The sequence below is a fragment of the Cricetulus griseus genome, chromosome 2 (assembly GCF_003668045.3).
Source record: "Cricetulus griseus strain 17A/GY chromosome 2, alternate assembly CriGri-PICRH-1.0, whole genome shotgun sequence".
In the NCBI taxonomy this organism is placed as follows: Eukaryota; Metazoa; Chordata; class Mammalia; order Rodentia; family Cricetidae; genus Cricetulus; species Cricetulus griseus.
Window position 1 is genome coordinate 257,938,387 of NC_048595.1, and position 18,388 is coordinate 257,956,774.

The window sequence follows — 18,388 nt, forward strand, 5'->3', positions numbered from 1 at the left end:
CTCTCTCTCTCTCTCTCTCTCTCTCTCTGTCTCTCTGTCTCTCTCTCTCTCTCTCTCTCTCTCTCTCTCTCTCTCTCTCTCTCTCTCTCTCTGTGTAGAGGTATTTGAAGCTACTTCCAGGGCTAGGCACCATTAGAATTTTTAGACTAAAAAGCAGGAATATGGTATTATTGTATTGATCCATTTGATTCCCGAAGTCACAATAAGGGCACCACAATGCTTATCACAAATGAATAATTCAATAGACAATAAAATAATGAGCGTTGAAACAAGATGTTCAAGAACTGAGAGAATACTTCATACTTGAAAAACAGAGGCTTCCTTGGACATTTTGCAATATCAGGCAGGTCTGATAGGATTATGAGCTGGTGCCAACAGTGGAGCAGAGGGTTCAGGAAGATGAGAACATTCTCTACTCTCAAGTGGGATTTGTGAAGCTGGTTATTCTAAATTGCAAATAAACAAACAAAAGGAACAGAGATTGTGATGTGTCCTACATATTACTATGAAAAACAGGAATATACTTAGCTCCCTTGCATGTGCACACCAAAGTTAGCAGCTACAGAACGCTGGGCCACCACAGAGGAATCAGTCACTCCAGTCACTGACCCTTCTTGTCTTATTCCCAAGACAAAGCAGAAGAGCGATTCTCTGTCGTATCTAATAAAGTGCTTTGCTAATATCACCTATAGCAACCACACTGGGTGGAATTGTGAATTCCCAATATTTAGGCCCATTTACCTAATTTATTTTGTCTAACCTATCTTTTCCTTTTGGTTCTTTTTATTCTGTGATGTGCACAGATTTCCCAGCAAATGAGAGTTCTAAGATGCATTCCTACCCTAATGTGTTTTCCTGTCACTGTCACCTACTCGCAGTGTTTAAATGCTTATGTTCACCCATATCCTCTTGAGCTCCTTGAACATATTTACAATTGTGATTTCTAAATCATTGTCTTGTCTATCATCTAAGTTGTTTTCCCAGGGAACATGACCATGGTAGTACTAATTTTTGGAGGAGAAATATTGTGTTGGTTTCTCACGATCTATTTTGTGGTAGCACCTAGGTATCCAGAGTTAGGCTATGGGTAATGTTTTTTTTCCAGCTTGAATATTTTATTGCAATTTGCAACATGGCAAATGTATTCAGGTGATTATATTGGAGCCTACAAATACTACTTCTGTTTTACTCCTTTGAGTGGCATCTTGGTATTCATTAAGCATGAAAGCAAGGATTTTTAAGTAAAAAAAGAGAATTATTATTAGGTGTGGCTCTCATAAAATAACTAAATATTGTGTGTGTATCCACTTCAACATTTACATATTGGTAGTGTTTTCTGGTAAGCATATTTGTTCCATTTTTGTTGAGTGGCTGTTTAAATCCCTGTTTGCTATTATCCAAACTTGTCAAGTTATGGGACATCTGATTGGTACTTGAGATTCAATCCCAGGGCCACTCAGGTGTTGAAGTGCAAGTGAGGTATCAGAAGTAGTCTTAGCTCAGCTAGAGCAGGCTGCAGCTTCTGAGCATAGCAAACAACAGACCTTCCAGAGAAATAGCAGGGACTTGCTGCAGATACTTGGGAGTCTATGGAAGGCTTGCACTGTTATGCAGCTGGTCCTTAGGTGGCAGTGGCTAGGGTCACAGTGGGAGTGGGTGGTGCTACTTGTGGGAGGTATGCAAGTCTTGTGATGATTCTCAGGTGGTAGGGGCTGGGGCTGTGACAGGATGTGTTGCTAACTGGGGGAGGCTCACCAGGCTCTCTGTGACCCTTAAGTGGCCAGGGCTGAAGTCTGGGTTCCAGTGTGGGTGGACATTGCTCCATGAGGAAGGTGCACAGGATTCTGCATTTTTCTTCAGTGGATAGGACTAGCCTGTGCTTGCTTCTCAGTTTCTGGAAGTCTGCACAGACATTTCCATCTAAGCCAGGCCTTGACTCGCCAAGTCCAGACCCTGAAATTTAATCTCTGTCTTGGTTTTTTGTGTTCCTCTTCCCTCCAATATAATGCAACCTCCCAAGGACTGGAAGCTGTCTTCCTTTCAGTGTTAGAGCAATGTCTGATGCACAGAGCTGTGTTTACTAATACATGGACTGACTGAATAGTTGAAGCATCCATAAACTAATGAGCTTGGTCAGCTAGTTTTGAGACTGAGGCACCAGCTGGAAAAACTCTAGTTCGTACATTGAAAATTCAGACTTCAAGGATTTCTTAGGCCTGTTACCATAGTTTACTCAGGGCTATGAACTTTGTCTTCCAGATTAGGCCACCAGGGGCAAATTTACTAAGGCCTTCAAGTTCAAAGATATTTTGCAGATAGGAGGAGTAATGTATGTATATTTATTACATCTAAGTCTTTACCAATAAAGAGGTTAAAAACTCAATTAAGTAACCTTGAGAGAATTCTGCTACTCTTGATGAGCCGAAATACTCTTTAGTGATAGCATGTAATAGATTTCCTTCTGAGGATAAAAACTGCTGCAGGTTTGTGAACTCTACTCTAGTTTTGATGCATGGTAGTTGTGGGAGTCCTGTGACCTTAGGTGATTCTTAGGCCAGTGAGTGCTTCAGAATAGCAAAGTATACTAGCCAGTCTTCCTGTATTGCACTCGTTGGTGAAAACTTTCCATGCCCTCTGTAATAGGATTACAGTGTAGTGCATATTTAAAAGAACATACATATTTTTTATTCTATCTTTGTAGTCTCTAATCTTAGCTGAATTTGTTTTGGTAGTAATGCTCTTCGAAAATGGAGAAGCCCATTAAAATACTTTAGCAATGAGGATATTTGATGACATATATATATATATATGTATATATATACATATATATATATATCTTAGTGATTTTTTTACGTATATACTATTTTGATTAAATATACTTTGTGAGGAAAAGAATACCTTAACGTACCAAATTTCATGCCAATCAGATAGCTTAATAAATATAGTGATGAAAGAAATCAAAGAAGGAAGCATGGTTTAAATGCTTTTATGGGAGAGAAACGGCATGATTGCATCTTCATTCGAGAAAAACGATCATCACCATGTAAAGGAGGAAATCACCTTTGTAGAAGAATGTATTTCCAAACTCCACTTTTTACTTGGATCAAAAATCTCTGAACACAGGGACTCTCTCACTCTTAACTTGTGTGTTTGATCAAAGGGAGGGGAGGCTGTAGACTACACATTCTCACTATGATAAAGTGATAGCATGTCTCGTGCATGACAGTGCCTCTCAATGGCACCAAAGTGGAAGATGGGGGAGGCAGATTTCTGGTTTCAAGTGTGAGCAGCAGAATTGCTCTACTGATAAGAACTCAGGGAACAAGAGGTCTCACTTTCACTCAGCCCAAGTAGCAGAAGCCTTAAACAATCATGGACATTTATACAGGCTGTGAAAAAAAAGAAGATATGATGGATAGTAGCTCTGTATTGCCTTCTACTGAAGTTATTTTTGAGCATATTCTAAGTTATGCAGGTTTCCTTATATACTGGAGCTAGACAGTTTAATATGACAAACAGGATAGTATCGATGTGAGCTTGGATGTTCTTTCCAATGTTTGACTGCAAGCATTTAGGTGACATGTGAAAACAAGTATATGCACATAGTTAATATTTGTGAAAGAAATCTTCACATGTCAGATTTCTGAAAAATGTTACATTCAGTTTTGGGGAGCAAAATACTTAATGGATGACTTAATGGCTCTTTAATAAATCCTTTTAAGAAAACCTGCGTATTTCAGGTAATCCAGGGAATATAGCAAAATATGTGGATATATATATATATATATATATATATTATATATATATATATATACTAGTAACATCTTACTCAAACTTAAAGGAGGTAGATATCTGTATTTTATTTAGTTTGTTGAGCTTCATTTTTCTCAATAAATACTTACAAAAAAATCTAACACATATCAGACACCTATGTACCCCTTGAGGTAACAAACATTTTCTGTTTTCATAGGTTGGGTTCCAATGCATGGTTCATGATTTTCACTCACAGTTTGCTGAAGTGGACCCAAGTAGGCAGGTGCATTATTGTCACCTCTGTCCCCTTCAGTCAAGAGGAGTGCATAACTGTTGATCTTCAGAAGCCTCTGTCCTCCTCTACTTGTGTGGTTAGAGTCACAGGCAAGGCATGTTTAGGTGGGCAGCACAGAACAGCTTTCGAGATCATAACATTGCAGCCTCAGCCCCGCCTGGGTTAGAATGTCTGTTCTACAGCCTCTTCCTATGGGTAGTCGGAAGCCCTGTGAAGCAGAAGTAATAGTAAAGAGCAGTTCGTATATTGGTCTGTGCACTCAATAGGTGATTTACTGAAAGCCATGTACATGAGGTGACAAGAGGAGAGGGCACATACCTTATTTCTTAAAAAAGAAATGCTGCAGTACTTTCTATGTGTCAGCTGTTTATCCAAATTACATACACGAACTTAACTCATTTTTTTTAACGTCTTATGAGTCAAATATTCTTAGTTTACAGTTCAAGAAACAGGCGTGGGAAGGTTAATAGCTCATTTAAAGGGAATGTCTGGGACCATGATTTCTGCTTTAATGCTATGGATAGCATTGATACTGTTTTCTTAGCCCGCATTAGTTGTCTGTTGTTGTCTTGCAAGCATTTACTATGCTACTTGCTGTGGTCAGTGTGCTAGCTAGTTTTGTGTCAACTTGACACAAGCTAAAGTCATCTGAGACGAGGAAACCTCAGTCAGGAAAATTCCTCCATAAGATTGGACTGTAAGTCAGCCTATAGGGCATTTTCTTAACTCATGTTTAATAGGGGAGGAGCTAGCCCATTGTGGGAGATTTCATCTCTGGGCTTGTGGGCCTGGGTTCTATAAGAAAGCAGGCTGAGCAAGGCATGGGAAGCAAGCAGCACCCTCCATGGCCTCTGCATCAGCCTCCAGGTTCCTGCCCTGTGTGAGTTCCTGCCCTCACTGCTTTTGATGATGTCTTATGTGGAACTGTGAGTGAAGTAAACCCTTTCCTCTCCCATGTTGCTTTTGGTCATGATGTTTTTGTCATCACATAGCAATGACCCCCTAATGAAGACAATCAGGCATGCAGTTGTGGCTTACTGGGTTTCATAAGTCAGGAGTCTGGCTAAGGTGTCAGTGTTTGCCAAAATTGTCTCGAAATTCTAGCAGAGACACATCTATTTCCAAACCAGTTCCTGTCATTGTCAGGGGCTGGCTCGTCTTGGGCCGTTGAGTTGAGGAAGTTAGTTCCTTGCTGGGTTTTGATGAGAGGTTGTCCTACCCTCTGTCACACAGGACAGCTCATAATTTGGCAGCTTGTTACAGTAGTGTGAGCAAGTGAGAAAGCAAGAGAGAAGTGACCATCAGTAAGACAAAGACACAGCCTTTTGCTACTTAACCTTGGAGTTTTTGTGCCTTTGATTTTCCTATATTGCATCAGTTAAAAGTGTAACTGGGTCCAGCCCAGCTGAAGGGAAGGGGTGATGACTAAGAAGCAAGGATCAGTGGGAGCCATTCTAGCACTTCCATTACATAATGGATATTCATCAGCTTCTCCTATTCCCTGTACCTGTTTTTCCTTATTGAGTGGATTTGATATCAAAAGGCAGGCTGTTGTGGACATCAGGACAGGGATGCTTTGCCATTATGCTCCAAGCTGAGCTTTATTGAATCTTCATGGTAACATTTTGTTTTTAACTGAGTATTGAAGTTAATATAACATACAATTTAAGGCTTTTGTGACTTCACACACTAAGATAACCATTTTTGATACGGATAAATTGTTCTTTAGGTGTTTTTCTCTGAGTGGCGACATGAGGATTTAGACTTTTCCCACTGTGTGATGCTACATTATGAAATTTATCCCTGTAGTTTCAGAGTTGAGGGAGATTTAAGGACCCAAACCGAAGATCTTGCTGATGTCTGCACATGCACTCTTGCTACAAACTAGCAAGGTGGCCCAACTTAAATGTGATTTTCTGTGTGTGTACCCTGAATGAAAAGAAATATGGAATTAAATGATTGGTGAACCATCAGTAACATAATAATGGTTTTGTCTCATGACTTGTGTGAGTGTTTGTGTCTACATGTATATGTATATGTCACACATATGCATATAATCTATAAATGCTCATGATATTTAACTCTTTCAAATTTATTTCTTTCTTAATTCCATTTATTTTCCCTTTTATTGGAAAAGTCACTAAAATGCAGAGAGCATATAAATCATACATAGTAACTTAGCATGTAGTTATAACAAGAATAAGTAAGAAACCCTGTAGGTATCTCCCAAAGAATTTGAATATAGCAGGCATCCCAGAAATGTCTGAATATTCTAGCAACCATAACCCCCACTGTCCTGCATTTTACAGTAATTATTTTCTCTTGGTTGAGCATTTAGCAGAACCTTTTTGCCTCCTTATTTTCTCCCTGGTTGAAGATTCAACTCTGTGTTCTGCTAGACAGGAGCATTGCCACTGAACTGAACGGCAGGCCAGTTTTTAGACAAGCATTTTGGAATTTGCTGTTTCATCTGGTTATCTCCACAGCCTTCTCAGCCCCTATGCACCATCACTGGTAGAACTGTCCTTCCTGCTACCATGCTCATCAATAACTCCTCCTTTCCTTTTAGTCTTTATTTTACTGAGTCTGTTTATCTAATTTGACTGTGATGGCAGTTTTCTATAAACACCTTTGACTTGTTATAAGATCATTGTCTTTCATGATTCTGCTTAATTCTTCGCAGTTTTCTTGTAGGTTCACTTTTCTCTGCAGACCCTTGGTGTTGATGTTTTCATGGAATGTGTTTCTTTCTAGGAATCTAACATACATGTTCCCAATCATTGTCACAACCATTACATTTGTACATTTAGTTGCAACCCCTGAGCTCCAGACCCACAGGCTTGTCTTCTTTCAGCCAACTCCACATGGATAATTCACATATATCACTGGACAATTAAAATTGCTTCCCTTTCCCACAGGTGTGATGATAATATTAACATCTAGGATCTATTGGGTCTTCTTAGGTACCTGACATCATATTAAGTACTTTACATGCGTTAATTCATTTGATTCGACTTTAACATAGGATACTTTGAGATAATTACTGCTATAACTATGTAGATGAAGAGACTGAGGCACAGGGATATTAACTATTTTGCTCAAAGTTACAAAGCAATATGAAGAGTAGCCCTGACATCAAACCCGATCCACTGGTTTCATATTAATCTTCTCATCTCCTGTGTTATAGCTTTCTATGTAGTTGGGGCTTATGTTTAAGCCAAATGACTACAAGTCAAGGTAACTATATGAAATAATGTTTGATTTAGGAAGGCAAAGAGAACAGGAGTTGGTGCTTTTGAGAAATAACCCCAGTTTTCTGGATGTCTGAAGATAGTAGTTTATCAAAAGTATAGTAGTTTATCCCGAGGATGACTTAGGAAATTTCAGAGTTTCAGGGTTTCCAAAGATAGGACTGGCCTCTTCCACTCAGAGTTTCCAAAGACAGCACTGGCCCCTTCTTCTAATGAGCAAGCTTATTCTGCTATGTAAAGCTCTACAGCTAGTTATATAGAATGAGCACCAGGCAACTTTCTGTCTATTTAAGGTGTGTCTGTATCTGGAGAGATGCACAACCTCTTCTGAGAATAGCAAGATAAGGAGGGAAATTAAAAAGGCATTATGTATGTGGGTATGAATATGATGTACACATTTTTTAAATGATACACCCTTGGAATTTACCAGTGATCTAATTTTTAAGAAAAATATGCTGAAATAGTAAAAACTTTTCTTTGGCTTAGGTAGATCATTGCCACTTCATCAGTTCAATGAGTAAAGCAAACAATGCAGTTTGTTTTCCTGTTAAAAAAAATGAGTGTTTATGTATAGCGTGTGTGTAGGGCAGAGGTCAATATTGAGTGCTTTCCTCAATAACTCTCCATTTTATTGTTTGAGTCAGAGTCACTGAGTCTGGAGCTCACTCATTGATGAGATGGGCTAGCCAACAAGCTCCGGGGTCTTCCTGTCTCTGCCTCCCAGCTTTGGAATTACAGGAGTGTGCCACCATGACCAGATCTTTTTATAGAAGTACTAGGTATCTAAAATTCAGGGTCTCATTCACTGAGCCATCTCTCTATCGTGGAAATGCTTTGTAAAAAAGCAGAAGCTCCCAAATGAAGAAGCAAATTAGTGATGTTCTGGTAGATTGGTGTCATATCACATATGATTATCAGAATTCTCAGAATTCACTTTCATAGTTCAATGTTTTCTAAAATAATCTCTCCTTTCTCTTTTCATTTAGATGATGGTGGAACAAAAATCCATCTGACTCAACAGGTAGACATGGCAGCACAGGTGGCCTCTGGAATGGCCTACCTGGAGTCCCAGAACTACATCCACAGGGATCTGGCTGCAAGAAATGTTCTTGTTGGTGAACATAATATCTACAAAGTAGCAGATTTTGGACTTGCAAGAGTTTTTAAGGTAGATTTACTTTTGTTTTAATTAGTTCCTATAGTAGGTTAAAAACCAAACAGGTTAATAGACCATCAAGTTCATGATTATTATTTAAAACTGTATTTCTCAGCTCAGTGTGATACAAAACTCTCAGAAGCCCAATACTCAAGAGGGTGTGGCAAGAGGATTTTGGGTTCAAGGTCAGACTTTGAATTTCAGTGAGACCCTTATTTCCAAACAATAGCTGCAACGAGAGTAACAAAGCTACATATACAAAGCAAACAAATAAAACAGCCATGTTATTTACCTATGGTCCATCGATAAAAGTAAGTAGTCTAGGACCTTACAGAAAGTGTATCTTTCTATTTCTATTTCTTCATCAAAGGGTGGGACAACCAAGGAAAACAGTGATCAGGTAGATTAATAAATAGATAATTAAGTTTGTGGTTGAACTTATAGCCTATTTTTCAAATGCTACCAGCAGCACCCATTTACTTTTACATATCTTCTACAGAAAGCAATAGACTGTATCTACCTTTGCTCACTTGACAATACACTGGGGCAATGTTACCATGATTCTGTGGCACTTGTAAACGTTGCGTGTGTTTGTATATATATGTGCATGTTAGTGTTTTATATATGTGTGTACGTGTGCTCTTGTCTGTTTGAGTACATGTAGAGGCCAGAAGTTGGCATTGAGATCTCTTCTTCAATCATTTCTCCAAATTACTAATAAAATGTTTTCTTTAACTCTTTGAGGATTTCATATACTGTATCTTGATCATATTCATCCACTCCCCCAAATTGTTCCAGATCTCTGTCTCCCTCTCTCAACCCACCCAACTTCATGTTCCAAGTAGTTTCTCTCTCTCTCTCTCTCTCTCTCTCTCTCTCTCTCTCTCTCTCTCTCTCTCTCATTTCTCTCCAAACCTATTGTGACCAACTGGGATGTACCTTATTTTTTTGGTGTAAGGTTTCTCGTGGAACCTGTAGTTATCATTTTGACTAGATTGACTGGCCAGCAAATTTCCAGGACCCACCTCCCTCCTCACTTTTAGCATAGGGGTTACAGGCATGTACCACATCACCTGGTTTTTATGTTGGTGCTGGGGTCATGCTTGCCTGAAAGTAGTTTGTCCAATGATCCATCTTTCCAAAATTGAACCACTGAGGTTTCACTTTGCCCAAATTCACCCCACTTTGTGACATCAATCCAAAGCCACAAATAATAAAGCACCATAGAAGGTGTTTAAATCTGATGTTAGAATTCCACATCATCCACTAAAAATACGATTGTAGAAATGATACACAACAGATAAAGATTCTCTTTACATAACATATCACCTTTACTTCTTTAGAAATTAACTCAAAATACACTATGTTGATAAATTAATTTAAATTTTTTAGATACTGCTTTTTGGTATTAGCATGTGGTTTTAAGGATAATCAATGCTAACCTTTTATAAGAGGTTTATTTATTTTACTTTATGTATATGCATCTTTCACCCTGCTTCTACAGTGTCTGTAGAAGCCAGAGAGCCCTAGATCCTCTGGAGCTGGAGTTACAGATGTTTGTGAGCTGTTGTATAGCCTGGGTTCTCTTCAAGAGCAGCAAATGCTCTTAACTGCTGAGCCATCTCTCTAGCCTTAATATTAGGAGCTCTTCAATACCAATAGCAAATAAAACCAGACATCCTCCCCTTTTCTCCCTTCCTACTTTCCTTCTTTCTCCTCCTCTTCTTTTTCTCCTTCTCCTTTCTTCTTCCTTCTTCTATCTCCTCCTCCTTCTTTTATTTTTAAGTCTGTAAAGGATTGGTGTAAATCCAAGTTATCACAAATTCTCCTGCAAGCAATAGATTGATGCCCCTTCCAGGGCTATTATTTGCACACAGTTAACTTCTCAAGAAACATCTTGCTAATGACTTCTCACTGGTTCTTCCAATTTTATATGTCCAGTTCATAATATTTGATATTGTAATAGAAATTTATCTAAGCTCAAATTGAATATTTCTTTCTAAGTTTTTTTGTGAAATAAATTACAAATAAACGAGGGCAGCACAACAAATCACTAACTTGGCTTGGATCCTTGATGCATTAACAGGTAGATAATGAAGACATCTATGAATCTAAACACGAAATAAAGCTGCCAGTGAAGTGGACTGCGCCCGAAGCCATTCGTACTAATAAATTCAGCATTAAGTCAGATGTGTGGTCTTTTGGAATCCTTCTCTATGAAATCATTACTTACGGCAAAATGCCTTACAGTGGTGAGTGATTAATTTGGAAGTGGCCCTTTCCGCTGCAGGTCACTTGCTTAGATGTGACTTTAACTGCTTTGCCAAGACTTAGAGGGCAGAGTTATGAGGCTGACCATACCATGCTCCTGGAGGAGCTTGATAGATAAAATTTGATGATGATAATTTGCATTAATGAGGTGGTTTATTGCTTTCTTCTCCTTCGCTCTTGGATTGCAGTCTTATAGACATTACTCTCTGCAGGTTTTAGTTTAATGTGTACATCCTGGGAAGTGGATGGCAGATCTCATGGCTTTATCAAGGGAAGAACTTGACTTTTAATGCAGAGTTTGATGCCTATTAATTCAAGACTCTAATTTTTCATTTTTTTGTTCTATTCTATGTGTCTTAGGTATGACAGGTGCTCAAGTAATTCAGGTGTTGAGTCAAAACTACAGGCTCCCACAACCATCTAACTGTCCACAGCAATTTTACAGCATCATGCTGGAGTGCTGGAATGCAGAGCCGAAGCTACGGCCACCATTTGAGACCCTGCACTGTAAACTTGAAGACTACTTTGAAACAGACTCCTCATATTCAGATACAAATAATTTCATAAATTGAACACCAAAGAAAAAGAAGAAATACAATGAAGATGTGAAAAAAATCAAAATCATCAGTCCAGAAATACAGTCTTGTAAACCAACTGTGAAATCAGTTTATTTTGACATATTCAGGTGGTAGGGTGAACTTACTGTGTATTATATATTAAAAAACATTATCTGTGTATTTTGTTGGCTAGGGAGCACTGCAGGACAGTCTAAGATGATATATCATTTTCTCACTGCCTGGTACAATCAAACACACTAAATGAAGTTATTTTTCCTTTTAAGAGCTACTCGTATTTCTATTTATTGTTGGAAATGCCCATCAAGAGAATCAACAGATGACAGCTTTTACTCAGTAACTGTTGTAGCATTTTTCCTGTTTACTGATTAGACTGGTTATTCATTATTCCTCAAATTGCTGAATCCCATAAGGCTGTTATTATGAAGGAATTTGATTGCTCTGCCGCACAGCGGGACCTGTGCTTTGAGATTTTTTTCCTCTCTTTTAAAATATCCTGTAACTACAATGATGGCAAAGCCATGTTAAATGACTTGATTGTACTTGAAGTAATTGCACATATTTTCCCTATGCATAAGAAAATGAAGCAGCTGTTGAGAAAAAGAATTCAAATCTTTCTTGTTCTGTAGGAGGAAATGATGGTGTTTTTCTATACCTCAGTGTGTGTCATCAGAGAATCATCTACATGAGCTTTAATTTCTTAATGTCAGGAATCAGGTTGCAAGACTGATGAACGGTTATGTTTGGGAATATAAGGGAACCATCATATTTCTCACCCGATCTGAGAAATAGGTATTAACGTGGTTTAGGGAAGCTAGAGGAGCGCCAGAGGATTGCTGCCACTTCCTAAGTATTAATAAAAAGTTCCTTTGGCACACAGGCCAGTTTTAAATTGCCTACAAAATAGGCCAAGCTTTAGCTCTGGAGACTTGGGATAATGTTTGAACTTGGTTATGAACTGAAGCTTTTGTCTGTTAAGACAGGAAGCCTTTTAGTATCTTAAATTTTTTTCTAACATTGATAAGAAATTTTTGTTAGTCAATGAGTGTATCAAATATTCTGCCTCATTGGATGGCTAACAAGAATTCTCCAAAGTGATGTCAAAGTCAGATCTATCTATACCAAGACCTTCTAATGCACAGCACTGAATGGATATACCAAAAGGAAACAGGGTCTACCAAGCTTACCTTTCATCCTTTTTAAAGTGAGAAGACAATATCTAGATGGTCACAAAAATGTGCTGGCAATTAGAAAAAAAAACCACTAAAAATACGATTCTTTTAACTAGAAACTATGGGGCAAGCCACCAGAGACTAACATTAGCAGTTTGGTGATGTCACTGTCCTAGTTGCTTTTCTGTTGCCATGGAAAAAGTTTTTACAAAAGGCAACTTAGAGGAGAAAGTGTTTATTTTATCTTTCCACTCAAGGTCAGTCCGTCACTGCAGGAAGTCACAGTGACAAGGGCTTGAAGCAGCTGGTTACATCATATCCACAGTTTAAGGGAAGAGAGAAGTAAGTACACACATGTATGGCTTGCTTACTTGTGCTCAGGTCAGTTTCTATACTCTTAGAACCTTTGCCTAGGGAATAGTGTGTCACACAATGGATTGGATCTTCCCAGATCAATTAACTTAATTAAGACAATTCTCTACAGATGTGCCAATCCAATGCAGACAATTCATCAATGAGGTTCTCTTTCCAGGTGATTCTGGGCTGTGTCAAGTGGTTGAGTGTAGCTAGCCATCACACTACTTAAGACTCAAATCCTATCAAACCTTACAATTTATCACAAGCACTGTCTGTATTCCTGTGGCAACAGATGGACATCAGTAGTAACTGAAGCCCCTTGTTCTCTTTTATACAACAAGAGAAAAATTGCTTCACCCTTAGGTATTATCCTAAGCTTCCTAAAAACATTCTCATTTTTTTGGGGAAGCAGGTGGCAAACACAAGTCCTGTGCCCAAGTCTGGACAACAGACAGTACAGGGAATGTGAATGCTGTGTGTTGATTGGCTATAGGAAAGTCTGCCCTGAATCTGGGGATATGAACTTCTCCAAGACAAGCTGTTTATTCAAATGAAATTAGGGATTAGTTGATGTATATGTGTCCATTAACAAAACCATTTCAGATAAATTTACTGATGGAATTAATCTATGTACAGGAATGCATTCATTTATCATCTCTAGCGTTCCTGGTTTCTGAAGACTTTAATCTGGATCATGTGGAGCTAAAATCTATGGAAACACTAAGAGATAAAAGCATTAATATTTTAATCAGATGAAGAACATGGAGTACCTTCAATTATTCATTTCAAGTTATTTAGTCTAATCTAACCAAGGAGAAGATTTTCACCAATGAGTTGGTTAAAATAATAATAATAAGAGGACTCCTTTTACTGAGTTAATCTCTTCAGGACAGATTATGCTTGGGGCTTATGTATAAGTGAATGGAAAAATTCCCATTTCATTGTGCAAACTCAAATGCTATGTACTTTTTTGTGGTAACTGATAATAATAAATTTGTAGTAAGATCTGGTTTTGAAACATAAAGCGGCTATACTTTCCTGTTTTAATATCGTGTGAAACTTGTTTAACTCACTGTGTTTGATTCTTGGGGACATTTATGTTCAAGGTTCTGTCAAAGCAATCTATTATTCCTGTTTTCACCCTGATGGATCATGGAGAAAAATAATGGATTCAGTTATGAGAAGCAGTAATAGATTTTTTTTTAAACTGACATAAATTTCGCTCCCTGTATAGAATAAAAGGATCAGGAAAAAGATAGGTTGAGTTTCCCACAATGACCCAGCTTTTGTTGAAGTTGCCTCCCATAAATTGTAGCCAAGCACTTTTCATGTAATGTTTTATTTATGTAATCCAGTTATTTGGAGGTGGTAGTGAGGGTTGTGAGTACATCATTTTATGTGGTATTTCAAATCATATTTGACAAAAACCTTAAGATGTTTTGTGATAGAAAAATTCAAAATTCCATTAAGCCTCCTTTTAAGAACACAAGGAAGAAAATAGGTTAAATTATTCAAGGTCAAGGAGGCACAGAGTGGAGTCCTAGCTGTTGTTCTGAGCTCAGTATTTTGTCTTCCAGCACAAAGTCAAATCCACAGTGATCAGGAATGTATAACCATGTTATATGAATGGGCAGCCTGAACAGATACTGGTGAAGACACATGCAGGGAGATACCACTGCAATCACAGTTACTACATACATTTCTTTGTGATAGTCACGTGGATCTAGGGTACCATGAGAAACACTAACTCTTTTGACTCTAGTTGTATAAGTAAATAATTCCTTGAAAACCTTAACTGTAACCCAGTTATGATTTCAGGGAGGAAGCAGGACCCAGGGGGTGGTCCATGTCAAGCACATGCTGTACCCCAAAGCATGTTTTTCTTGATACAGTTGAATATACAGTATTTGTTTTTTTCTTAGATTTTTAATATTTTTATTTTTAATTTGAATTAGAAACAAGATTGTTTTACATATCAACCCCAGTTTCCTCTCCCTTCCTTCCTCCCCTACCACCGCCCCCCAACTAAAACCCTACCTATCACATAGGGAGGGTGAGGCCTTCCATAGGGGATCTTCAGAGTCTGTCATATCCATTAGGATAGGGCCTTGGCCTACCCCCATGTGTCTTCGCTCAGAGAAAATCCCTCTATATGGAATGGGCTCTCAAAGTCCTCACTTATGCAAGGGATAAGTACTGATCTATTACAGAAGGCCCCATGATTTCTGAGGCCTCCTCACTGGCACCCAGGCTCCTAGCATCTGGATCAGTCCCATGCTGGTTTCCCAGCTATCAGTCTGGGGACCAAGAGCTCCCACTGCTCAGGTCAGTTGTTTCTGCGGGTTTCACCCACCTGGTCTTGACCCCTTTGCTCATCACTCCTCCTTCTCTGCAACTGGATTCCAGTTTAGTTCAGTGATTAGCTGTGGGTATCTGCTTCTACTTCCACCAGTTGCTGGATGAAGGCTATAGGATGACATATAAGTCAGTCATCAATCTCATTATCAGGGGAGGGCATTTAAGGTAGCCTCTCATCTGTTGCTTAGATTGTTAATTGGTGTCATCTTTGTAGATCTCCAGACATTTCCCTAGTGCCTGATTTCTCTTTAAACCTATAATGTTTCCCTCTATTATGGCATCTCTTATCTTGCTTTCCTCTATTCTTCCCCGACTCAACCTTCCTGCTCCCTCATGTCCCCCTCATCCCTCCTCTTCTCCCCATTTCATTCTCCTAGCTCCCTCCCTCCTCCCTGTTTGCTCCCAATTTGCTCAGGAGATCTTGTCCCATTCCCCTTCTCCTGGGGACCATGTATGTCTCTGTTAGAGTCCTCCTTGTTTCCTAGCTTCTCTGGCAGTGTGGGTTGTGGGCTGATAATCCTTTGCACTATGTCTAAAATCCATATATGAGTTACTACATACCCTGCTTGTATTTTTGTGATTGGGTTACCTTGATCAGAATGGTTTCTTCTAGTTCCATCCATTTGCCTTTGAATTTCAAGATTCCATTTTTTTTTCCTGCTGAGTAGTACACCATTGTGTAAATGTACCACATTTTCTCTATCCATTCTTCAGTTGAGGGGCATCTAGTCTTCTTCCAGTTTCTGGCTATTTCAAATAGTGCAGATATGAACATCGTTGAACAGATGTCCTTGCTGTATGAATGTGCTTTTTTGGGTACATGCCTAAGAGTGGAATTGCTGAATCTTGTGGTAGACTGATTCTCAATTTCCTGAGGAGTCTTCATACTGATTTCCAAAGTGGCTGTATGAGTTGGCACTCCCACCAGCAGTGGAGGAGTGTTTCCACTTTCTCCACATCCTCTCTAGCATAAACTGTTATTGGTGTTTTTTATTTTAGCCATTCTGACAGGAGTAAGATGGTATCGCAAAGTTTAAGTATTTAAAGAAAGAAATTAAAGAAGATAACAGAAAATGGAAGGATTTCCCATGTTCTTGGATAGGTAGGATCAACATAGTAAAAATGGTAGTCTTGCCAAAAGCAATCTACAGATTCAATGCAATCCCCATCAGAATCCCAGCACAATTCTTCACAGACCTTGAAAGAACAATTCTCAACTTTATATGGAAAAACAAAAGACCCAGGATAGCCAAAACAATCCTGTACAATAAAGTCTGGAGGCATCAGCATCCCTGACTTCAAGCTCTATTACAGAGCTATAGTCCTGAAAACAGCTTGGTATTGACACAAAAATAGACAGGTAGGTACACAAATGGAATCAAGTTGAAAACCCTGATATTAACTCACACACCTATGAACACCTGATTTTTGTCAAAGAAGCTAAATTTATACAATGGCATAAAGAAAGCATCTTCAACAAATGGTGCTGGCATAACTGGATGCTGGCATGTAGAAGACTGTCGATAGATCCATGTCTATCACCATGCACAAAACTTAAGTCCAAATGGATCAAAGACCTCAACATAAATCCAGCCACACTGATCCTATTAGAAGACAAAGTGGGGAATACCCTTGAATTAATTAGTACAGGAGACTGCTTCCTGAACATTACACCAGTAGCACAGACATTGAGATCAACAACTGATAAATGGGACCTCCTGAAACTGAGAAGCTTCTGTAAGGCAAAGACAGTCAGCAAAGACAAAACAGCAGCTCACAGACTGGAAAAAGATATTCACCAACCCCACATCTGAAAAACATTGATATCCAAAATACACAAAAACTCAAAAAGCTTGTCTCCAAATCACCAAAGAACCCAATTAAAAAGTGGGGTACAGAACTAAATACAGAATTCTCAATAGAGGAATCTAAAATGGCTGAAAGACACATAAGAAAGTGTTCAACATCCTTAGCCATCAGGGAAGTACAAATCAGAACATAAAGTATTTGGGCCAAAGCACCTTGCTGGTGGGTTGTTATTGGAGACCTTTTAGGATTCTTTGCAGATGCATTGATTGTGAACTGGAATAGTGATGAATTAATACCTCACCCCAATTGCATCACCATCTCTCATCACTGTTAAATTAAATGGGGTTTGTACACTTGAGAATATGTACCGAGAATACTAGTAGGTCAGTGGACTCTCCTGGAAATGGTGGGTTCTCCTATTTCCTGGCAGCTTTGGCTGCCATCAGTACAATTCAAAAACTCAGTATTATAGCAAAATAAAGCCAGAACATTTGTCAGAGCATACTTCCAACTGTTTTAAACCCTTGCCCCCTGCAATGTTTTAGTGCCTACGTTGCCCACTAAACTCTTTTGAGTTCTCTCTCTCTCTCTCTCTCTCTCTCTCTCTCTCTCTCTCTCTTTCCCTGCTTCTCTCCCTCTCTCCCTGCTTCCCTCCCTCTCTCCCTGCCTCCTTCCCTTCTTTCTTTCTTTCTTTCTTTCTTTCTTTCTTTCTTTCTTTCTTTCTTTCTTCTGTGTATCTGTCTTTTCGCCTATCCACTCATCCATCCATCCATCCATCCATCCATCCATCCATCCATCCATCCATCCATTGTGACAAGGTTTCTCATGTAGCTCAGGCTATATTTAGTTCTTGAATCATCCTGCATCTATTCTTCCCATGACTCAAACTTTCTGCTCCTCCATTTCCTCCTCTCCCCTCCTCTTTTCCTCCTCTCATTCTCCCAGCTCCCTCTCCACTACTCTCATGCTCCCAATTAGCTCAGGAGATCATGCCCCTTCCCTTTCTCCAGGGTCCATGCATTCTTCTCTTAGAGTACTTTTTGTTTCCTAGTTCCTTTGATGATGAGGATTGTAGGCTGGTAATCCTTTGCCCTTCTTACTTCTCAGAACAATGAGTCCCTTCACTTTTTCCTTGTGTCCTTGGAATCTTCAGTTTTTTGTGTTGTGATTAGGTTGGGTGAATTCAAAGACTGAAGGTCACATTTCCTTTTTTTTTTAGTTCTTTAATTACTACTCATATCGTATTTACATATCCATTTCCCATTCCCTCCCCTTCCCATCCTCCCATGTTCCCCAACAATCCCTGGCCCTCCTCAACTCCTCCCCAGGGATAGTGAGGCCCTCCACCAGGGACATTCAAAGTCTGTCATATCATTTGGGGGAGGACCTAG

General features: G+C 39.1%; 1 protein-coding gene across 1 annotated transcript in view; it reads left to right on the forward strand.

Moving 5' to 3' along the window:
• Window positions 1-13,833, forward strand: part of Frk (fyn related Src family tyrosine kinase) — a 104,922-nt gene extending 91,089 nt beyond the window's left edge. Inside the window, exons 6-8 of the mRNA XM_027402136.2 lie at window positions 8,286-8,467; window positions 10,542-10,707; window positions 11,087-13,833. Coding sequence (XP_027257937.1) covers window positions 8,286-8,467; window positions 10,542-10,707; window positions 11,087-11,298 — 560 coding nt within the window. The 3' untranslated portion in view covers window positions 11,299-13,833. The remainder of the gene's footprint in view (window positions 1-8,285; window positions 8,468-10,541; window positions 10,708-11,086) is intronic.
• Window positions 13,834-18,388: the final 4,555 nt, after the last annotated feature.